This window comes from Chelonoidis abingdonii, chromosome 25 (assembly GCF_003597395.2).
Source record: "Chelonoidis abingdonii isolate Lonesome George chromosome 25, CheloAbing_2.0, whole genome shotgun sequence".
Taxonomy (NCBI): domain Eukaryota; kingdom Metazoa; phylum Chordata; order Testudines; family Testudinidae; genus Chelonoidis; species Chelonoidis abingdonii.
This window is the reverse complement of record NC_133793.1, coordinates 11,137,857-11,161,126: the sequence shown is the minus strand read 5'-3', so window position 1 is coordinate 11,161,126 and position 23,270 is coordinate 11,137,857. Positions and strand designations below refer to the sequence as shown.

The 23,270-nt window shown below is 54.8% G+C and overlaps 2 protein-coding genes across 4 annotated transcripts; one reads left to right on the top strand and one right to left on the bottom strand.

Moving 5' to 3' along the window:
• Positions 1-3,699: 3,699 nt before the first annotated feature.
• Positions 3,700-9,474, top strand: IFI6 (interferon alpha inducible protein 6). The gene is made up of 5 exons (XM_032802981.2): positions 3,700-3,857; positions 6,278-6,384; positions 7,559-7,621; positions 7,978-8,139; positions 8,670-9,474. The coding sequence occupies exons 2-5, from the start codon at positions 6,312-6,314 to the stop codon at positions 8,774-8,776; spliced, it is 405 nt and encodes a 134-aa protein (XP_032658872.1). The 5' UTR covers positions 3,700-3,857; positions 6,278-6,311; the 3' UTR covers positions 8,777-9,474.
• A 2,290-nt stretch (positions 9,475-11,764) lies between these two features.
• Positions 11,765-23,138, bottom strand: LOC116838011 (veficolin-1-like). Of its 3 annotated transcripts, none has more exons than XM_032802980.2 (8): positions 22,978-23,138; positions 20,499-20,636; positions 18,712-18,765; positions 18,254-18,289; positions 16,902-17,035; positions 15,650-15,779; positions 14,774-14,908; positions 11,765-12,863 (listed from the first exon to the last, which is right to left on the bottom strand). In XM_032802980.2, exons 1-8 carry the CDS (start codon positions 23,117-23,119, stop codon positions 12,616-12,618), a joined length of 1,017 nt encoding a protein of 338 aa, XP_032658871.1. In that variant the 5' UTR covers positions 23,120-23,138; the 3' UTR covers positions 11,765-12,615. The 3 variants fall into 3 exon arrangements, with proteins under 3 accessions (XP_032658871.1, XP_032658869.1, XP_032658870.1); XM_032802978.2 differs by having other exon boundaries at positions 22,855-23,137; XM_032802979.2 differs by having other exon boundaries at positions 16,902-17,029; positions 22,855-23,137.
• Positions 23,139-23,270: the final 132 nt, after the last annotated feature.

Here is a 23,270-nt window from a genome sequence, read left to right as displayed (position 1 = left end):
GTGTGAGCTTCTTGCCCTGAACAAGTCTGCTCCAAGGGAGAGGAGGCTCCCCAAAGTCCTGACTGGCTTAGTGGGGAGCAGTTCCAGAGCATCGCCCGGGGACTCCGTGACAACTACAGAATTGACTATTAGCGTTGTCTTTGGTGTATGTTCTGGGTACCAGTTCTAGGGTAAGTGACTAGTCTCTTGGGACTCAGAGCAGCTTGATGTGGTGTGAATTTTGGTTTAAGTGACCATTATCACTAAGTTCGGTTTGTTTGGGTGACAAGAGAGGCTGGACAATCAAGGAGACAGTCTGTGACTCCATGCTGAGACTGGGATCGTGATCCAGGAGCTCACATTTGTTACTGGTTTGGTGAAATCTGATTATAAAACACACCACCGGGTATGGGTGTCTGCCCCGTTTTCTGACAGTCTGCCCTAAGGTCGGCACTCACGGTTGTGACCCACTTGAGACAGCGTGACAAGGGTGTCACATTTAATCCTTAGGCCTCTAGCCATCACCTTTTTCCAGGTGTGATCCCGCAGTCCACTCCCTCCAGATGGAGCATGTAGGTTGCGGAAACCTGCAATTCACTATAATGACCTCAACAGGCCTGAACCCCTGCAGTCCTTTTCTCTCAGGGGCAGTAACAAGGTCCACCAGGGACCAGCCAGCTCTCCTAGAACAAAGTACTGTTTATTCAGAAGCATTTCAGAGAAAGGAGATGATGATTTCAGAGAAAACATACCAGGAAACCAAGCACTTATTTGCAGGTCTAGCCTACCAGGCAGTGGCACATCTTCCCCCTGGGGATTAAAATACTTCAGACCCTTTCTGCAGGGTCTGTCTCTCTTGATCACAGTTTTATGCTGATTCTTAGCTCATATCTGAGAGTCACCCCTCTGTCTGCGTCAGGGTGGTAGTTTTATACCATTTTCAGTTCTTTGCCAGGCTGCTTGAGCGAGGTCAAAACAGTCTATGCAGCTTCGCCAGGACCAAACTTCGCCAGACTTGTAACTTGCTTTAGGGATTGGCATTATTCTTCCACACACACCCCCACCCCGCCGGGAAACCTTGTAACTCCCCCATTGAATCAGGAATCTAATCACTAGCCAATAAAGATACGTGTAACATCAAGTTGATGCAATAGATTTTGATGGTTCTGTGTGTCCATAGTATCTGTCACATCAGGCCATGGCTGTGCACGAGCACCACGTGTCCGTCCCAGACCAGTTGAATCTGGACCTGGCTGGTTTGGAGTTGTCTTGGGGTGGTTCAGTTGTGTGGAGCCCACCACGTGCCTCCATGTCTCAAGCTCTTACGGTCCACAGGTGCAGTGAAGCCAGGTGGAAAAGAGCTGGGATCCAGGGTCAGGAAAGAATCATAGATGACCATGTAGCACTGGAAGGGACAGCAATAGGTCATCAGATCCATTCTCCTGCACTCAGGGATGCACTATGTCAGGGCTACCCAGGATGGGGAGTGGGGAGGGAGTGGGGCAATTTGCCCCTGGCCCGGTGAGCCCTGGCCTGGTGGCGGTCCAGGTCTTCGGCCTGCATTTCGGCAGCGGGGGGCCCTTTAGTGCTGCCGAAGACACGGAGCGAGTGAAGGGCCCCCCGCCGCCGAAATCCTGCCGAAGACCCAGGGCCGCCCAGAGGATTCAGGGGGCCTGGGGCAAAGCGGGGGAGCTGCGGTGCCTGTGTTCACCTGGTGGCGGCCCATCCCCAACAAGTATTTGTCTAACTTGTTCTTAAAAACCTCCAACCATGGAGACTCCAAAAACTCTCGGCAATTTATTCCAGTGCTTAGCCACCCTACGAGAGCTTACAGCAGCACAGCTTGATGTCCAGTCTCCGGTCACCGGACAGAAAGAGGGAGATAGTGGCTTACCGATTGTTGTAATCAACCAGGGGTAGGTAACCTGTAGCACAAGTGCCGAGGGCAGCACGTGAGCTGATTTTCAGTGGCACTCACACTGCCCAGGTCCTGTCCACCGGTCTGGGGGGCTCTGCATTTTAATGTAATTTTAAATGAAGCTTCTTAAACATTTTACTTATTATTTACTTAACGTACAATAATAATTTAGTTATATATTATAGGTTTATAGGAAGAGACCTTCTAAAAACATTAGAATGTATTACTGGCATGCAAAACCTTAAATTAACGTGAAGAAATGAAGACTTGGCACAGCACTTTTGAAAGGTTGCTAAAGGGGGGAATAGCTGAGTGATCTGAGCATTAGCCTGCTAAACCCAGCGTTGTGAGTTCAGTACCTGAGGGGGTCATTTAGGTAACTGGGGTAAAAATCTGTCTGGGGATTGGCCCTGCTTTGAGCAGGGGGTTGGACTAGATGACCTCCTGAGGTCCCTTCCAGCCTTGATATACTATGACCCCTGTAATAAAGGGCAAAAGGGACCTGTGTCAGTAATGAAAAGAACAGGAGTACTTGTGGCACCTTAGAGACTAACAAATTTATTTCAGCGTGAGCTACAGCTCACTTCTTCAGATGCAATAATGTCATCTGATGCCTGTGGAAAAGAAAAGCCATTAGTTAAAGTGACCCTGCAGCCAATGTTCCCTCTAATTTGTCCCATCCTTGTGTGGAATGAATGTTATGTGCACCAATATGGAGGTGATGTGTTGTGGGGGTAGGGCCAAGGGATGTGGGAGGAAGCTTGCGGGGGGTGAGGACTCTGGCTGGAGATGCAGGCTCTGGGGTTGGGCCGGGGATGAGGGGGTTGGGGTGCGGGCTGCAGTGGGGAGAGAGGACTCCCATCCAGCCCTCTCCCCAGCCTCAGGAGCCCATGGGAGAGGCGTCTCTCCTCTCTGTGCTGCTGTCCCGGGGCTGGAGGAGTCACCGAAACTCAGCACACCCTAAGCTCACCTCTCACCCCACGCCCCTGAGTGCAGTGTGCATGGCTGCGCACCTTGGAGGGAACGTAGCCTGCAGCGATAGCATGATGGGCTGCCTGTGCATCATCCCAGCGACTCCATATCACAGGAAATGGTTTTAGGGTGACCAGCTGTCCCGATTTTATAAGGACAGTCCAGATTTTTGGGTCTTTTTCTTATATAGGCTCCTATTACCCCCCACCTCCTGTCCTGATTTTTCACATTTGCTGTCTGGTCACATTATGCTGTTTACAAGTATCACGATTCCTCCCCCCCTCACGCACACACACTGCAGATTCCCCAGGAAGCTTGTCTGCAGAGACAGCTGAGTGCTGCTGCTGCTGTTTTGGAGAAGGGAGGCTCCCAGCTGCCAACACTGGGGCTGGAGGGGCAGCTCCCACTGCTGAGTGGGGACCTGGGGAGGCAGCTTTTGCACCCATTCGAGCAGCTGTGGGCAGAACCACCATCCCCACTGTTATTAGGGTGTCCAGCTCTGGGAGGGGATGGACTGTCATGTGAGCAAATGTACTGATGTGGGAGGGTAAAAGTTTGAAGGATCAGGTGCAAAAGGGGGAAGTGGAAGTACCCAAAGTGCTGCCAGGTACAAAGGGAACAAACTGGAAGTAATGGGGGTAGGGGGCAGATGTTCTCTCCCAGTGCTAGTGACCGTGACTTGTACCATAGGAGGTAAAATGTTTGTAAGTAGTCGTGTGCTTTTTAAATGGGTGAGGTCCCTTTAAGCATAAGTTTCAGTTTCCTGGACTCATTTATTTCCTTCTAGTGGAAAGTGAATAGTCTGTCGAGGAGAGAAACGAAACTGGGGGGAAATGAAATGAACAGCAGCAGGGGAAGAGCTTGGGTGAAGGGGTGGAGCAAAGAGATGGGAATATAAAGGGGCAGCTGGCTTGGGTCCTCTAGCAGCTACATCCTGATCTGCAGGGAGGTAGCTTTTCCTCGGCTCCACTGAGTACAGCTGTGCAAGGTAAAAAGGAGGCGCAAGCTCTCTGCTCAGTAACGGGATAAATGCAAGGTCGTTGCATGGAGCTGGAGAGAGAGACTCTGGACTGAGAAGAGAATTGAGGATTTTAAATTCATAGGAGTGCCATATGGGGTTGGGAAGGAATTTTCCCCTGAGTCAGGCTGGCAGAGACCCTGGGATTTTTTTTGCCTTCCTCTGCAGCATGCGGCACGGGTCACTTGCAGGTTCAAACTTGTATAAATGGTGGATTCTCTGTAACTTGAATTTTTAAAATCATGATTTGAGGACTTCAATAACACAGCCAGAGGTTGGGGGATCTGGTCCATTACAGGGGTGGGTGGGTGAGGTTCTATCGCCTACAATGTGCTGGAGGTCAGACCAGATCAGTGGTTCTCAAATAGGGGTATTGGTGCCCCTGGGGTACTCGAGGTATTCCAGGGGACACTCAATCATCTAGATCAATGTTTCTCAACTAGGGGGATGCAGCTTCCAGGGCAGAGGTGGGTAAACTTTTTGGGCTGAGGGCCACATCTCGGTGGGGAAATTGTATGCAGGATCGGGACAGGGGCTTGGGGTGCATGAGGGATGTGGGGTGTGGGAGGGGGTGTGGTGTGCAGGAAGGGGATCAGGCAAGGGATTGGGGCAGAGGAGGGGTATGGGGTGTATGAAGGGGCTCAGGAAAGGGGGTGCAGGCGAAGTGCAGGAGGGGGCTCAGGGCAGGGGGTTGGGTGCAGAAGGGGTGTGGGGTGTATCAGGGGTCAGGGAAGGGGGTTGGGGTGCAGGAGGGATGCAGACTGTGGGAGGGGGCTCAGGGCAGGGGGTTGGGATGCAGGAGGGGTGTGGGGTGTATGAAGGGGCTTAGGGCAGGGAGTTGGGGTGCCCAAGGGGGCTCAGGTAGTGGGGGTGCCGGAGGGGTGCAGGTGCAAGAAGGGGCTCAGGGCAGGGGCTTGGGGTGCATGAGGGAGTGCAGGATGTGAGAGGGGGTGCGGTGTGCAGGAAGGGGCTCGGCAAGGGATTGGGGCAGAGGAGGGGTGTGGGGTATATGAGGGGACTCAGGGAAGGGGGTGCAGGAGGGGTGTGGGGTGCACAAGGGGTCTTAGGGCAGGGAGTTGTGGGGGGCGGAGTGCAAGCAGCTCTGGCATGCACCGGAGCCAGGGCAGGCTCCCTGGCCCGGGACCTGTGCAGCTCTAGGAAGCACTGTGGCCCCTGGGGGACATGTGTGTTTGGGGGGGTGGAGTGGCAGAGGGCTCCACATGCACTGTCCTTGCTGCGCCTCCAGGTACCTCCCCAACAGCTCCCATTGGCTGCAGTTCCCCGTTCCTGGCCAATGGGAGTTGCGGAGGGTGGTGCCTGGAGGCAAGGGCAATGCATGGAGCCCTCTGCCCCCCGCCCGGGGCTGGAGGGACATGGTGCTGGCTGTTTCTGCAGAGTGGCGCGGGGCCCATGGCGCCACAGGGGGCAATCCCATGGACCGGATCCAAAGCCCTGAGGAGCCGGAGCCGGCCCGCAGGCAGTAGTTTGCCCACCCCTGAGCTAGGAGAAGTCACTGGACAGGTTTCGGGGAGTTGCAAGTGCATGGCTGGCATTATGGGGTGGCAAGCAGGGCAGTTGTCCCCCGGCCTGGGGCTCAGGCTTCCAACAAGGCTGACGCCTGACAAACAGGCTCAAGTATCACCCTGAAATGTACGTACAATATTTATATTCCAATCGATTTATTTTATAATTATAAGGCAAAAATGAAAGTCAGCAATGTGTCAGGAACTGTGTGGCTGTGATGCTTCTGTATTTTTATGTCTGATTTTATAAGCAAGTAGTTTTTAAGTGGAGGTGAAACTTGGGGTACGCAAGACAAATCAGCCTCCTGAAAGGGGCACAGGAGTCTGGAAAGGTTGAGACCCACTGGACTGGCTGATCACCAGGGCCGGCTCCAGGCCCCAGTGCGCCAAGCGCGTGGTTGGGGCGGCATGCCGTGGGGGGCGCTCTGCCGGTTCCTGGGAGGGCGGCAGGTGGCTCCGGTGGAGCATCCACAGGCACGCCTGCGGGAGGTCCACCGGAGCAGCGGGACCAGCAAGCGGCAGAGCGCTCCCCGCGGCGTGCCGCCGTGCTTGGGGCGGCAACATGGCTGGAGCCGGCCCTGCTGATCATGATGGTCCCTTCGGACCCTAAGGTCTATGAGACGTGAGCCTGGCTCATAATGCCCAGCCCCAAATCCTGGGGAATGGACAGCTTGTTCTTCCAATGTGTTTGTGGTACCTTCTGTGGAATACCCTTGTGAGAGCTTGGGAACCCTTTGGGGAAGGCTAGCATTTACCTGTCATCTCTAGCAGAGGGCAGTGGTGCGCGCACACGCCTCCCTCCCCACATTGACTGGCAGCACCGAAAGATAACAGAGCAGAGGCCTGGTGTCATTTTTGTACCTGCAGGTGCCTAGCAGGAAGAAACCCCCCCTCCGGCGCCATGTGGCAGCAATCCCAGCTTCTCTTCCTGCTGTGTCTGGTCCTGTCCAGTGGCTCTGCTGACGGGTTGAGAGGTATGTTTAGTTTTTCTTATTTCCATTGGCCCCCAAAATCAAAATCCGCTTGGTGCGGGGGCCAGGTGCTACATGGACAGACAGCGCTGGGGACTGCGCCGCTTCTGCTTTCTCCTTGCCATGGGCAACGGCATTGATGGCACAGAGGAAGCTCTGCCATCGCCCTACCCTGGAAGTGAGTCCCCATGGCCTGTGCAGTTCTTGCTCCCTTCCCTGCAGACCCCTAAATGCCCACATGTGTGCGATGGATGCTTGTGTGATAGGCACTGTCGTCGCTATAGCGTCATAGGCTTGCATGGTGTCTTAGAAGTGGCCTAGTAGCACTTGCAGCCTTAACTAGAGCCACATGACGGCTTCTCTTCTCGGGAACTCCCAACTTCCTGAGAGTTTCGAGACCTGGCCTCTGCCCAAAAATTTGTTTTGCTTGGTTTTTTTAAAATGGTTTTTCTTTGGTGACAAATCACAGCTCGTCTCTTTCTGAGCACAAGAAGAGGGGTGGGGAAAATACTCTTGTGACCTTTCTTTAGAGCATTGAAACCCAGGGCATAAAATGCAGAACTCCGAGACCTGATCCTGCCGGTGGATCGCTGCACCCACGTGGATCCTCACGCTGGATCAGGCCCTGGATGTGGAACTAGTTCTCGCTTAGATGCACCTCTGGGTGTTCCAGAGAAACCTGGCTTTGATTGGACCAGTGTGGCAAGTACAGAAACATGAGCAGAGGGAATTGTCACACATATAAGGGGTGGGGGAGCTGTCCGATAACATGGTGTTTGTGGTATTAAAGGCTGTGTTGTGATAAATACGCACAAGAGTTACAGGTCCTGAGCCCAACTTTAACTGCCGCCTTTTCTGGCTGGAAGGCCTGATGGGTCAGCACCCAGATCACTGCTTCATCCAGGAAAAAATGGAGACGAGGTCCCTGCCTCTTATAGTTTATAATCTAGGGCACTACCCTCTGCACCCAGAGAAGTCACCGGGGGCTCGGCATGAGTGTCGGTGTTCCCATGCATGGATCCAACTGCAGGATTGTGGCCTAAACGAGCCTCTCTCCCCCTGCCAGAATCTCTTCTGATTTTGTATGTGCAAAAATAAAAACCAATGCCCCCCCCATGCCCTCTCTAACCCACAAGCCCCAGTAATGCTCATACTGTTTCTCTGTAATTCTCTTTAGATGATGAAGAGGAGAATGGCTGCACACTAATAGATGCTCTCCCGTACATGGTCGTGGGAGGAGGTGGGTTATTAATGCCCTTCCCCAGTGGAGGCCGGGGGCAGGAGAGGGAGAAGGCAGAGGAAAAGTGCATGACCCTGGAGCAGTCCCATCCATACAACCCAGGGTAACAGTAGATGGTTTTGTAGCAGGGTGAGCATGTGTGTGCTGAGTTTGTTCGTTCTCCTCACAGCACAAGGTGAGGATGGGAGGGGAGAGCAGGTGAGGTCTAATGCTGCAGACAGTCCTTAACATACTATATGACCCCATGTCAACCAAACAGGGCCTTCCTCCTCTGTGGTGAACGCTGGGTGGTTTGAGCTTTGAAAGGGGGCTGAAACAGAAACGCCTCTGATCTAATCTGTCTCTCTGTGCCCTAGCTGCTCTGATGTATGCAGGACCAGCCGTGCTGGCTACGTTGGGGTTCCAGGCCACCGGCATAGCAGCCGGCTCCGTGGGTTCCTGGTTGATGAGCTGGTCTGCCATAAGTTCGGGAGGCGGCGTGCCTGCAGGGGGAGTCGTGGCCACACTCCAGAGCCTCGGTAGGTGGGACATACCCCGTGCAGTGAAAACCCAGGGTGGGCTTTTAAAGCGCTTATTCTCCTTTCGTTTGCCTCTTTCACTCAGGATCGCTAGGATGCGGGGTGGTTTGGAAGAAGAGCAGGGGGCTGGGAGTCATGGCACTTGGGGTGGGGAGGGCTTTTAGTACTAGAGGTCCCAACTGAGAGCAAACGCCCCTCTTGCTATGTGCAGCACTGGTATGGTGAGAAAACCCCTGCCCCGGGGAGTTACCATTCTAAACAGCCAAGGCAGAGGGTGGAAGGGCAGCAGAGAGAGAGTGGCAGTCACTTGCCCCAGCTCGTGTACAGTGGAGCCAGGAACAGAAACCAGGAATCGTGACGCCCGCTAGTGAAACAGGTGAGGTCAGATTGGGACCCTGTGACTCTCCCTGTATCGACAGAGCCCAGGCCGGCTTCTGTCCTGGACAGTGTGGATGTTGGATCTGTTCCCTGTCCGCCGCCGGATTGACTGGGGTCTGCGCTGGCTATTCACTAGCCTGTGTTCCTTCCAGGGGCCCAAGCAGGCAGCGTGGCCTGGGGGTCGATCGGCTCCAAGCTGGGCTACACTGCCCACCAGAACTTCATCTGCGGCAAGAAGCAGAAGTCCAAGAAGCAGTAATCGCCCTTCCCCTGCAGCTCTCCTCTCGCCGGCTGTCGGGAAAGCTACTCTGGGCTCACCACACCGAGCCTGGACATGGGTGTGGTTTGACTTCTGTATTTGGGGGAAGGGGTGTGATGTAATTCTCAAGGGGTTTGCTCTAATTCCTACTGAAATCAATAGACGTGTTTGGCCAGGTCTACACTACCCATTTACTGCGGTATAACTATGTCACTCGGGTGTGAAACATCACATGCCTGAGCAACACAGCTATACCAGTGTCTGGTGGAGTGTCTGGACGCAGGAGAGATCTGGATGCATAGAGGCTTGTTGGGGGATTCCGGGTGCAGAGGGAATGGGATGCTGTGGGGAAGGGGTCCAGGTGAAGGTAGTTAGGGTACAGCAGGGTGGCTCTGGGTGCGGGGGCGCATCTGAATGCATGGGGGTTGGGTGGACCAGGGGAGGGCAGCTCCCTGCACAGTGACCCTTTCCCCCTACCCCCGTGGAGTGATGGGGGTGGGGAAGCAGCTTTGGAGGGAGGGGGTTGCCAGAGGTGGTTGGTGCAACCATTAAATGGTTCCCTGAAGAAAGTGCCTGAACAGTGTATGGCTATGGAGTTTAACCTTTCTGGGCCGGGGAGTGGGAGACAGGCCAGCAGCCTACAAGAGGCTGCAGAGGAAAAATTAAAAATAAAATAAAACCACATTTGCAGACAGGAATCTGGATAGTGGTGTTGATTGACCACACGGTGCATGTCCATCATTCACCAGGCCGGCAGCAGCATGAATTACAGCGGAAGTGCCCAGGGCTTCCTGTGTCACACGGTTCCTGTGGTGCTCTAAACAGTGCATGGTGGAGCGGCTGCTTGGCAATAATGAGTGTGCTGTGCGCCAGGCTTCTTCCCCTACTTCGGAGCTCCCCCGACCCCCAGCACAGCAGCAACCCTCTCTCCCCAGCCCCCACCCAGCTGGTCTGCCTGGTTCTGTCTACTCAGGGAAGAGGACTGGTCACTGCTCTTCTGTTCTCCCCTTCAACACACCCCCGTCCCTGTAGGGGAAACTGACCAGCACAAGCAAGTGCCCTGTGTCACCCGCTCACGCCCACCCCAAGTTCCTCTGTGCCCACCCAAGGGGGGGAGTAGCAACTCCTCCCCTTGTGCCTGTGGATCAGTGTCACTTTCATCACATGGGGCTGGGGATCCAGCACCTGGCATCACCTCTCCCTTCCACAATGTTCCTCCACAGGGAGGAAGTAGGAGGCAACTTGGCCTTGTATAGTGTAGGGGGGCAGTGCCCTCTGTCTACCTCCACCCGCACTCCCTGCCCTATGAGCCTGGGCCCTTATTGAGGGCACCAATGTGGCACTTACGGTGATTCCATTTTTGTTCATAGCTACTCCAGGGCGGGATCACTGCCCTGCCTGTCTGTCTCTCATGCTGGAGTGGCTAATACTCCTTCTCTCCGGTGCCTGCAGCCCCTAGACATGCACAGGGTCTTACATGAGTTTCAGTGCAAGACCGTGTGGACCCACTCCACATAACGGGAGTGGTGGCCAGTACATCCTGCGTGAGTGCCTGTTCTCTGGCCTGGCCACTGAACTGTTCATGTCCCGACCCTTCAGCAGTCAAAGGGCACCGGCAATCAGGAGCCCAATCCTGCAGGCCTCATGTGGGCCATCCTCCTTCAGTCGAGGCGTCTCACGGCAGCCAATGAATGCAACAGCAGCAACCTCCCCCCCACCCCCGCTTTGCTCTGATGGGAGGAACGAAAAACCACCCACCAGATAAACCCTGCTGATGACTCGCCTTTAGAAACCAGAGTGCAATTTAGATAGAGAAATGAGTCATTCGCCTGGCAAGCTCCCGCAACCCCAGCATCTTGGGAGTTCTCTGGGGTCTTCGCTTTCTGTAATGAGACTGTATCGCCTTTGTTCTGCAGTGCCCCACCTGCTTTTGCGCACGCTCTGGCCACTGCAGGAGCTCTGGCAGCCGGTGAAGGCTGGTGTTTACCGTGCGACTCCCTGCAAGGTATTGAGTGATTGCCCAAGGTCCTGTGCGAGACCGGGCAGAACTGCTACACAAGTGAATGCTCCAAAGATCCTTCATACTGTTTCGGTTTCTATGGAAAACAGATAGTGATTCCTGGGAGGAGTACAAAGCTCAATCCCCCGCCCCAGGACTGTGAACAATGTATCATGGCTTGTTTAATTAGATGAGCTAGTAAGAGACGCTAAACATCACTGCTCCATCAGCTGCCTCTTTTTGTGGCACCTCCCCCATCCTCGATCCCTTTTCTTTCAAATGATAAACCCCCACGCGCAGGGCTTATGGGCAAGACTGCTGTCAGTTACGCTGCTGTAACTCTGGTGTTACACCGTTCTAGCAGATGAGAATCCGGCCCCTTGTTTGCACCTGTTGTCGGGAAAGCAGCAAGCCTCCAGTGTGTGAATGGTGCCCAGTGGACCCTCCAAAATCCCTGCAATCTTAATGATCGATATTGCCTCTTTTTACTTCTACCTACTCTCCCATCTATTGTCTCTTGTCTTAAACGTAGATTGGAAACCCCTGAGGACGGGGACTGTCTTTTGTTTGTTCGGTGCCTGGCACAGCAGGGTCATGGCACATGGCTGGGGCTTGTAGACGCTACGACGAATGATGTGATGCCTCCTGGTTGCAGTCAAACGTTTTCTCCCGTAAAATGATCTGAGATGTGGTTGGGGGTTTAAGATAGAGCCAGTTCGATGGTGTTCATCCTTTCGGTCTTATTCTGCATGTGCATTGGGGGTGCTTATAGCAAGAGCTTCTCTAGGGAGATTCCCAGCCCGTTCTGCGTTCGGGACCCTAGAAATCAGCGAGGCTGGAAAAGGCTTTCATGGCTCTATTTTCTTCCTCCTGGCCTGAGCAGTGCCACGTAGAAACAATGTGCAGGCTTACCTAATGTAAACCAGCCTGAGTCTCAATCCTCAAATCTTATGCAGAAGGACTGAATAAAGCTTTGGGTGAAAACGTGCTCTAAACATCGTAGGTGCTTTATTTTCCAAAGAATAAGAAAAGAGAAATACCAACCTATCTGCAAATCACCATGGGGCGCAGGCTGGTTGGGTCAGTTCTCAAGCTCTAAGCACCCTCCACCGGGGCCAGACCCTTGAGATGTCAGCTGCTCCCTCTGCAATTCGTATGGCCAGACTTTGCACGGAGATCTCTTGAAAATCTGACCCCAATGGTGGAGGCCAAGCCCTGCTGAAAACTGACTAATGGAGATGGTAAAATACCAGCTTGGGGTCCTCAAAAGGGCCTTCACTGTGGTAGCTTGGCCTTCAGACAGAGTACAGCTCGACTCAGAGGGAATTACTTTGCCGCATGGGCTGTGTTTAATAAAGTAACACTATGAATTTCTGTAGCAACCCCCACCCTAGGATCTCAGAGCCCTTTGTGTATTCTATTGAGCTGTGAGATGGGCCAGTATTTTCACCTGCATTTTACAGCAGGGGGAAACTGAGGCAGAGAGAGGGGCAGCAGGTCAGTGGGAAAAGAGGCCAGAAGTCTTGACTCCCAGCTCATCTTTCCCAGAGCAGGACAAGCAGGGGGTTAAGTAAGGACAGCGCTCATTGGTCCCTCCAAGGAAAAGAAGGAGCTGTGTAGGGGGGTCTGCTCTCCTGCTTTAGCCCCTGGGGGATACCGCCTGCAGGGCTAGCACCTGGAGAGGAGATTGAATTGCAGGCTGCAGTACCACAGCAGCACGCAAGATCCCAGCTAATGGCAAGTTCCCCATTTACTAGCCCCACAGAAGGGCTGTTCAGTCAGTAGGTCCCTAGGGAAGGTTCCCTGTAGCATCAGTAGAGCCCCCAGAGAGAGAGGCTGCCTACTGGGGCCGTATTTTCATGTCCACGTATTTGTAAGAGTAGTGGTGCCCCTTCCCGGTGGACCAGTTGATCCCGTTGGCGTAGGAGCTGTGTTCACCTTTGAGGTACAGCCCATTGAGGTTGGAGGAGTGGCACTGCCCATACCACCAGCCGCCTTTGTAGAGGATGGCACAGCTGCCCCCATAGGTGTCGTGGTCTTTGTCCCGAGTGGAGAACCCCAGCCGGTTGTGGCCCGAGAAAGAATCTCCTGCAAAAGGAGGAAGGGAAATTCACACAGGGCTTGGCCTGCGGCATCTTCATTCCATGCCAAACTCATGGCCTTCGCATGAGGGCAAAGGCTTTCCCCAGATGGAGTCGTAACAAAAAGCCTTGCCTCTAGGTCACCGGTTCAAATCCCGCCCCTGTCTCTTTGCATATTATCATTGATTAATAGACAGTATCATGTCTGGGGCCCTGATTTCCAGCTTTCACAGTCATTCACGCTTGTGCAAAGACTCACACCGGTCTGATCTGGTAGTGCTTTGGTGTAAACACTGACCCAAGGTGCAGGGACAATGGAGAATAAGGCCCTAGTCTTGTAGTCCTCCCCCTGGTGTGAAATGAGTTTGGTGGGTCACAGGAGACAGGCGGTGCTCGTACACCACGGCAACCCCCAGCCCCACTCACACCCTAGCTGGAACTAGCACCGGCCCAATAACATTTGCTAGATGAATTTTGCTATGTTTTCCAGATAGTCGCCTAGAAATTCCCCTTCCTCCCCCAGTTCTAGTTGGAAACTCTCAGCAGAGAAGCCAAGGCCTGAGCGGCCCGTGGACACTGGACTGCCTTCCCACTCCTAGGGCTGGTCCCTCCAGGTCTGGGCTGAGGCACTGTGGACATGCAGTGGGGAAGGGGGATGCTCCTGCAGACCCCGCCCCAGCTAGACCTGGTGTGTGGACATGCAGGGGCTCCAGTGGGGGCAGGCTGGGGCTCTTCACCGGTGCTAACAGAGTCACAATGGAGGGCTGAGGAATCCTGGCCCTGCCTCCCCACCTCGCACAACTGGTATTTTATCCTTAGGAAAGCTGCCACTGGTGATTCCCATGTGATAGGCTGCTGGGGGGTTATCCCCACTTGAGGCGTCTCCCCCAGCCAGGTGGGGAAGGTGCTGGGCCCCACCAGGTATCCTTATGATCAAGAAATCCAGTCGGTAGCTTACAAACTCTTAGGGGATGTCTGCACGGCAGCTGGGCGCCATGATTCCCGGCACAGGTAGAGGCACGCTGGCTTTGCTTGAGGTCGCACACCAGAAGTAGCCGTGTGGCCACGGCAGCCCAGCCAGTGGCTCAGGCCACACGCTGAGTACGTACCCCAGTGGGGCAGCATCCGGAGGCCAGCTCCAGCAGCTCCACCTAAACGGCGGTTTTTAGCGCGAGAGCTTAAGCGGAGTTGGCATCTGTACATCCTCCCGAGCTGGGATTTGCACCCGCAGTGTGGGTGTACCCTCCGTAACCCTGAGAAACCGACGCTGCGCCCTCAACTTCGTAAAGTTTCACTAATGGTCATGGAGGCGAGGAGAAGGGAGGGCACTGACAAGATCCAGTGACAGTGGTTCCCCCACCCAGCTTTGCTAATGGGATCCTGACCTGCACGTAACCTCCTCCTCTTCCTCCAGGGCTGGGCTCCCTCAGCCAGCCCGGCAAACACACCTCAGGCCTGTAACAGCCCCTTCTGCCTGACAGCTGTTATTGTTCCTCTCCCACGGTCCGGTGGGGTGGTTGCTATTGCTTTTTCTGTGACTTGCTCGGTTACCCTTGTCCCTAATGCTCTGACATTGTGTCTTGGGACGACTGCAAGCTCAGGGACAGATCCTCAGCAGCCCTTACTCCAGTCTTACGCCAGGGAAAGGCTTCCCCTTGGTGTCTAGCTAGCCTCATGCAACTAAGCCTTCCCCGTCTGAAGATCTGGGCTCCGCCACCAGAGAGGCCACTTGTCTGAGGGCCTCAACCCTGCGTTAGAGGTTAAAGCAGGTGCCACGAGCTGAAACGCTGTGGCACAGCTGCCAGGCTCTACTCAGGAGGGGCCGAGGTGTGTAATACCAAAGGGGGTGCCGCCAGCTGGCCCCCGTTCACCCTGCAGCGGCAGGCAGGCCCAAGTGGAAGTCAGTCAGTAACTCACCCATGGTGCCATCTGAGTAGGAGCCCAAGGCGAGCGTATAGTTTTCCCTTTCGCTCAGCATCTTGAAGCTGCTGTACTTGGCAAACGTGCTGGACTCATTGAAGTCCCTGGCCTCAATCCGCAGCTGGTAGGTCCCTGACGTCAAAAGGACAGCAAGGCATCAAAATCCCAGCATTGCTGGAGAGAGCGGCCGTGGCCCCAGACCAACGCAGGAGCTAGGATTGCCATGGGAAGATGCAGTCCCCTTGCAGGTTAGGGGCCGCCTGGGGACACAAGGATGGGAAACCCCAGAGGAAATGGAGGTGGGAGTCTCCCCTGGGCCCGTGCATTAGGGTGCTTTACAGGAGGGACTAGGGGCCGTGATGCCGTGGTGGGGAACCAAGCCCAGGAAGCACCCGTGTCTGAAAAGGCTCTGCATTTTCATGATCACACCAGCTCCGAGCCATCTCCTTTTGGAGCTCACTAGCTACCACTGAGCTCTGTTTGGGGTTAACCCTTTCTAGGAACCCTCCCCAGCATGCTTTGCAGCTAGCTGGCCCTTTAAACTCAGGGGCAGACAAGCCGTTCCAGCCTGGACTTCTCTTCTTTCCAGAGGGGGATTTGGTAGCGGCCTGTCCCAGGAGGAGGGGGCGCTCAGAAGGGTAGGTGCTGTGTCTGCACTTACAGCCAAACTGAACTGGCTGCATGGGCAGCAGCAAGCAAGTTGCTGCGTTGGTTTCAAAGCTGATCAGGAAAAGTCAGTGTTAACTCTACCCCAAGATCCCTGCTGTGCTTGGGTAGATCTGGGGTAGCTCAGCTAAAGTCAGTGATTTTACACCTCAGTCCAGCCTTCCCCTGCTGCTCCCTTCTCAGCTGGGTGGTGAGAAGTCTCCTTACCGGTACTGGTGAGAAAGTGGATGTTGTCGTTGCCCAGCCAGAACTCCGATGCCTGGTTCCCAAAGCCTCTCTTATAGGCTTCCCAGCCCCGATAGAAATCCACCGACCCGTCCTGGCGCCGCTGGAACACCTGGAAGGCAAGGGGCAGGTCACGTCCAAACTCAGCGAGCCCTGGGGAGCTGGGCAGGACTCAATGCTGCTGCTGAAGCTACAGGGGGGTCTCCCACTGAGTCCAATGTCCACCCTTCAAAGGATCTCAGCGAACAGCCATCTCCCCACTGAAGGATCTTACGTGGTACCTACTGCCAAGGGGCACCAGCTGGGATCAGGCCCTAGACTTCCCTCACTACAGACACAGGACTCTATGGCTTGAGGCAAAGAACTAGCACCCAGCTGCTCTTATAGCATCATTGACAACCAGCATTTCAAAGCACTGAGTAGCTGGGAGGGGGGCAGGGAGCTCACCCTTGCTCTGGGGGAAAGGAGACTAAAGAGCTCCCCTGGGCTTGTTCAGCCCTTAACGAGGTGCATCTGTAAGGTTTGCTCTGCCTGGAGGGGGTGGGTGGGAGCTTAGAAAGGGAAAACAGGGCCCTGGAAGGGATGGTGACCAGGGCGAAGGCTGCTATGCCTCTGAGAGTGCTGACCACGTAGACAGATCAAGTAGGAGGCAGGCTCTGGCCTCACTGCCCCTGCTGTTGCATGAACCAGCTGTCAAACGGGGTGCCCCAAGCTGGAGTGAGACCTTAACTGAAGACAGCTGATAAGCCAAGTCCCAAAGGGCTGGCTGCAGAAAGACTGCTGAAGAGACAGGCCATTTCTCTGCTCTCTGATTTCCTTCCCTGGCAAGGGAAGGAGGGAGACAAGACCCCCCCCCTTTGTTTGTTCTGTCTGGAGAGCCCCTCGTGCACTGCAAACAGCGGGAGGATGTTATCAAGAACATGGCCTGGGCTCTGGTGAGGACTCTGGGGAGTCTTAGCCCCCCTCCCCCAACTGCTAAGGTGCTGAGCAATTTGGCAAGACTGGCTACCTGGTGCCTACATGAGAGACAAGATCTTCTGAAAATCTGACCTGAACGCCCCTAACCGGGACCTGCAGCAGAGTCTTCAGCCTGGTATGTGGACTGGTCACTAGAGGGGCCACAGACCCATTCTGTGCAATGGGGGGGTGGTAACACCAAATAGGTGGAGGAACGTGTGGGGAGGTGTATTTCCTCCTGCATCCCCTGCCCTGCTTGAGGGCTAGAAGGACTCACCAGCCAGCCCCCGCCATCCGTTTCCATGTCACAGAAGACGGTCAGCCTTCTCCCCGGTTCGGGGTGGATGGTGTACCAGCCGCTCAGCCCCTCGCCCTGCTCCAGCAGCTCCTTGCAGTTCCTGGCACCTGCCCCTCGGGAGAAACACCAGTTGGGTGAGTTCGTTATGGCCAAGGCAGTTAGCAATGTCTGATCCAACACAGGGGTTGGGATGGGGGTCCCAGAGCACCAGCCACTCTGTCTTGGATGACCCAGGGAGCTGGGCAGGACCCAATCCTGCTGCTGGAGCTGTGGGGGGATCTCCCAGTGAGTCCAATGTCCATCCTTCAGATGATCTCAGTGAACAGCAAACAGCTGTCTCTCCATGAGGGGTCTTATATGGTGCCCGCTGTCTACCCTGAGCAGCAGGAAGAATGAATGACATTGGCTTTCACAACCATCTGCTGGCTGACTGATAAACACACCCCGGTCAGGGACTTTCAGTGCTGGGCAACTGATTTTTCTGTTCACTGGCTGAAAATGAAAAATGTCAGAAACTTTTTGGCAAATCGAAAAGTCAAAGAAATGTTCGGTTTGGGTTGAACAGAAGGTTTGTTTGGATTTGATGCTGCGTTGTTGAGGCCGTGTTGGTCCTGTGTTTAGAGTCTGACCATTTTGAAATGTTTGGCTGTTCTGAATAAAACAAAAGGAAATCTGGAAACAAAAACAGCAGTGTTAACTGAAAAATCCCAGCGTTCCTTTTGAAAGGGTCAAAATGACATGTGGTGGTGGGGGGGATGGTTTGACTGAAATAATTTGCCAAAAGCAACAACAATTCTGGAAACGCTTTGGTGTCCCCGAAGCTGCATTTTTCATAGAAAAGGCAGTCGCCCAGCTGTAACTCAGAGCTAGTCCCTGGCTGTGAGGGCCTGGGATATACAGTAGCTGGGAGGGTTCTCTCCAGCTGGACTAAATAAACACCTGAGGGAGAAATCAGAACTGCAGGTGGTGAGGGTGGGGTGAGGAATGAACTAGCTGCTGCCTGGCTGTTTCATGCTGGAGCTGATGGTAGATGCATTTGAGGGCCCTTAACCAGTCTCTGATGCTAGAGAAAAGGAAGGAAAATGGTCTTAGCTGGGGTAGCTGTGTTTGGTGGGGCCTTGGGATGTCGTTTGGGGGAGGCTGGACTCTCACTTGGTCAGTGGCTTCACTTCATGCTAATGGAGTTACTCCCTTAGCTGGGGTGGTAGCATCCCGTGTTTTTGGTGTGGGAGGGCCCAGCTTCGATTCCCTATGGATGGCCTGTGACATCTGTGTGTTCACAGCCGTGTTGGTGCGCGAGGGTAGGGTTTGAGGCTGAGGAAGGCGTGTACCTTGCTGCTGAGAGCTGGCAGAACTGCTGGCTTCTCCTGAGGGAAGAGAGAGACAGCCATTGGTGAGATGGGTGCATCCGGCAGCTGGGCAGTGAGGGGACGGCAGAGGTTGCCGCATGCTCTGGAGATGCGTGGCTCTCAAATGTCACCTCAGGGTGGTGAAAGGGCCTTGCAGGGGATGCTAGCAGCAGTGTGGACCTCTGTGAGGCCAGGCTTTCACCCCCAGCTGTTAAGTCCTTCTCCCCATGTAGGGTAGTGACAATGTCTCTTCTCCAGAGCAGAGGCGGGGAAGGTGATTAGCCCTGGGAATGCAGCACTCAGACCTGTTTGCAAGCAAGAGTCTAGATGTGTCAAGAGAGTCAGTCAGCAGGGTGCAGCCAGGGGATAGAGCGGTGAGGCCTCCCGAGGGGCCCAATCCTGCGTCCCGTCCTCCCCCCACAGAGTACCATGGAAGTTACCTTTGTCTCCTTTGGGTCCAGCCTTCCCCATTGCCCCAGGGGAGCCCTTCTCGCCTGAAGAAAGAGAACAGAGGCATGGACCTGGTTCCCTTTATTGTGCCTTTAGCGCTACCTATAACAGCGTATAAGAGCCAGGTGGTGCAGATGGGGAGCTGGGGGTGAGGAGCAGGCTGGATGGAGATTTCTAAGGGGACAAAGAGCCTTTTGCTTCTAGGTCCTGGGTTCAAATCCAGCCCCAGTGGGTACCATTTATTGGCTCGGGTGAAATGAATGAGCAGCTCAGTCCAGTTCCTGGTGGTCGGGGGTGTCCGTGCTAGAAAAAATACCAGAGGGCAACGATTGGGCAGGCCAAGGTGCCACATCTCTCGCCCCCAGCTAGTCTGTGTGTTCGTGGTTCACTCGCTCACGGAAGGGATATTGTGTCAGTGTTTTAATGGCAGAGACGACCAGCCAAGATCTGCTGGGCACAGGCTCCTCGCCAGCTCTTTGACGTTTCTGCTGCACATTATCCTGTCCCCACTGCCTCTCTGGTCTGGGCACAGTGCAGGCTCTTGGGGGCAGAGACTGTCTGGAGAGCCCCCAGCCCCCTCCTGCTCTGACCTATTCTAATACACACGATCCATATGTCACGGAGTCCCCGGGCGATGCTCTGGAACAGCTCCCCACTAAGCCAGTCAGGACTTTGGGGAGCCTCCTCTCCCTTGGAGCAGACTTGTTCAGGGCAAGAAGCTCACACGTCTTCACCTCCTGGGTCTCTCCTTGGAGCATTCAGCATCCTCTGCCCCTCCGTGGGCTTCCCACAGCGAGCCCACCCAGGCGGGGTCCTGGGGAAGCCACAGGGTTCTGCACCCCCACTTTGCAGTCAGACGTGACTCTCAGCCAGCAAAACAGAGGTTTATTCGATGACAGGAACAGGGTCTAAAACAGAGCTTGTAGATACAGCGAACCAGACCCCTCGGCCGGGTCCATTCTGGGGGGCAGTGAGCCAGACCCCTAGGTCTGCACTTCACTCCTCGTCCCCAGCCAGCTCCAGACTAACCACCCCCTCCAGCCCCTCCTCTCTGCTCAGCCCCTTTCCCGGGCCAGGAGGTCAGCTGATCTCTTTGTCTCCAACACCTTCAGTTGGCACCTTTGCAGAGGAGGGGCCCAGGCCATCAGTTGCTAGGAGACAGAGAGCCAGGCATTTAGGTGCACTGGCCCTTTGCTCTGCAGCAATCACACACCCTTATCCCACCACCTAGATACTTAAGAACTGCCTAGGGGACACTGAGGCACCAACACAGTATTCAGAGCAAACATTAAGAACAGTCCCAGTTCGTCACACCATATTAATAGTAACACAAGCCTGAGAGCACAGACTGCACTGCAGAACTCAAACCTGGATTCTGCAAACCTGTCTGAAACTTTCCCTGCCCACGCCGAAATATAACCCCGATCTAAAAACTGCTTTCTGTGGCCAGGCCTGCTGGGTTCCTCAGTCCAGCCGCTCAGCCTCCCCGATGTGTGTCCCTGAGCAGCCCTCTGTTCTGGTGCAGAGCGCTAGGGCTGTGAGCTTCCTCAAAGCAGTGTCCTGCTGACCTCCCATGAGGTAATCTCCTGCTCTCCATTCTCCTCCTTAGCACCCTGCTCCCCAGCCTCTCTAAGCCCGTGCCCTGCCTGTCGGGTGAGTTAGTGCCAGGCATTCACACGGAGTCTGCCCGTCCCTTTGTCTTGCCTGGGTACGGATGTCTGTCTGGCCTGCTTTATATTGAGGCTGTGATTGCCGAGTTCTGATAGCATCCTCTCACCTGGGGGCCCTTGAGGGCCTGGATCTCCTTTAGCCCCAGGTAGGCCATTTGTCCCCGGCATGCCTGGCATTCCTGGGATCCCTGGCTGGCCCTGGAAAAAGATCTTGTCCACTCCGCACTGGGATAATTCCTTCAGCTCTGAAAGAGGCAGAGAAGCAGGCTGCAGTGAGGAGAGCAGGCGCGCAATGTGGTAGTGTCCTGAAGGTATCTGTAACAGCACAGCATGGAGCCAGGAGGGGACCAGGGGAAAGGCTCATGCACCTGGGGGGAGGCTGAAACTGCAGGATCATATTTAGCCGCGAGGTGTAACCTGGGCTGGTACCCGGCAGACCTGGACGCATAGTCAAGTATCTTACAGGGAACTCATCTCTCTCCATAATGGAAGCGCTGCAGCCCGCTGCCCGTCCATATCTGGTACCACAGCCTGACCTGCTAGAAGCAGCCCTGCAACCTCCCATGTACAAGGAGTACGTGACACTGGGATTTGGCAGGAAGCATAAAGGGCCAAACTGCACAGTCAGGGCTGGGAAGTCTGCCCAGGTCTCTGCCCTTTGCTCAGGGATGTAGTTGGCCATGGTGACTGGAAGGAAGCAGCTTGATCAGGAGGCCAAGGGTGAGATTCCCCACCCCCCACACACTGACTAGAATTAAACATCTCCTGACTGGAGGGTCAAAAAGCACTTGGCAAATGTGGATAAATTAAACCTGAACCCCCAGCATGCAGATTGGGGAAACTGAGGCACACGGAGGCTAAGTGCCTGGCATCAGATGACACAACAAACCGGCGGTGGAGCCAGGAATCAATCCTAGTTCTTCTGACTCCCACCCTGTGCTTTCACCCCTAGATATCACCCTGCTCATCTGATATGGACAGCAATATTGAGAAGCAGGGGTGGGGTTGGGTGACAATATGCCCATTTTACAGTAATAATTAAAGCCTGTATTTGGGGAGGGGAGAGAGCTGGAGCTAGCTGGAAAGTGAGGATGGGCTCATCAAAACACCTCTGGCTATTTTCTGAGCCCCCAAAGACGTTCTAGGCATCTCTCCAACCAAGTCATGAGACTTTCCCTGCCCCAGTGGGTTCCCAAGCGATATTTAACAGTATCGAACAGGTGAAGATCCTAACCAGGCTAAGAAGGAGTGTGTGTGTGTGTGGTGGGGGGAGGGGAGTGAGAAGCAGGACAAACATGGCTGGGTTGCTGTCACCTGGTGACATGATCAGTGTATCTGTGCTCCTTGGATCTGTGGGGTGGTGGGGATGGGCAAGTGTTGAGGAGAAGGGAGACAGGTCAAGGAGGATGAGGCTGGTGTCTGACTTCAGGGAGAGAAGTATCATTAGCCACATTTGGCAGATGGGGAAACCGAGGCACACAGTGATTCAGTGACTTGTCCAGGGCCATACAGAAAGAGTCAGAGGCTAGAGCTGGAATGGTCCTGATGCCCTGTTAAACCACAGTGACCACAGCTGATACTTTCTTAGAGTGACCAGATGTCCTGATTTTATAGGGACAGTCCTGATTTTGGGGGCTTTGTCTTATATAGGCTCCTATTACCCCCCACCCCCATCCTGATTTTTCATACTCGCTGTCTGGTCACCCTGTACTTTCTAGACAGGACACTTAACCTCTGGGTTCACTCCTCAGTTCCTTGCTATCAAGTTCAAAACGTCCCCCACACATCGCTCCAAGGAATTGCTTCCTGGGCAGCGTCTCTGTGCTCCCCAGACAGAGCCCTCCCCCCCACCAGGTCTCCTAGCTGCTCGGCACCAGCACCAGGGAACCGAGCCCACGGTGTTACCTCGGGAATAGTCGCCAGCTGGGAGAGGCTGACAGCCAGACGCGGAGGTGAGCCCAGCTAAACCCAGCCATGCATGAACCTCTGCTCCAGCTAAGGTTGGGATTGCTTCAGTCAGCTCCCCCCACCATCACTGGGGCTGTGGGTGTCTCTCCCCACCTTCCCCCGCCCATTGGGCTGCAGGTGTCTCCTCCTGTTTCCCCCACCCATGGAGCTCCCCACCTCCTTACCATTATTCTGATCCAAACCCCTCTCGGGTCTATTCCTTTCTATGGACTCCAAGGGGCTTTGCCTCACCTTTCAGGGCAGGGAAGCATCCTGCCTGTCCGGCGGGGAGCTCCTCAGAGATGCAGCTGCCCCAGCAATGTCCCGCTGCGGCTTCTCCTCAGAGCCTGCTCCCTGCCGGAGCCCATGAGCGTTGGACTGAGTTTGGCTCCCAGTTTGTAGAACAAAACCCCACAAAAGGATCCCCAAGGGTCCTGAGTACCCCCTGCCCCACTGACTTCAATGGGAGCTGCGGGCTCTCAGCTCTGCCCTGGATTCAGCACCCCAGCTACTCACGTGCACAGGAGCCGGACTCTGTCTCCTGGGCAAAGCCTGCCCTGGGGCCCAGAGCAGCCATCAGGAATGCCAGGGCGAGGAGAAGGCCCATGCAAGGCTTCATCTTGTTCCCCATGCCGATACCCCTCGGGATGCCTCTCTGATCCGGGACTGCTCTGCCACTTATACGCTGCTGCCTTTCCTGGCTAGGAGACCGTACGACAGCCAAACCCCTGTGTTGCATAATGCCTGTTCTGCCCAGGGGCCAGCCTTTCTCAGTGAGCATGTGGCGCAAGAGTTGGGCTCAGTGGTTCCTGATAGCTACAGATAAGGCTTATTTCCTGGAGCCAAACATATGCCCATGGGTGGTGTGTGATATCTCGCTATCAGTGAGCCTCTGCTTGCGCTTTCAGCCCAACTAAATCCCCTCTGCTGTT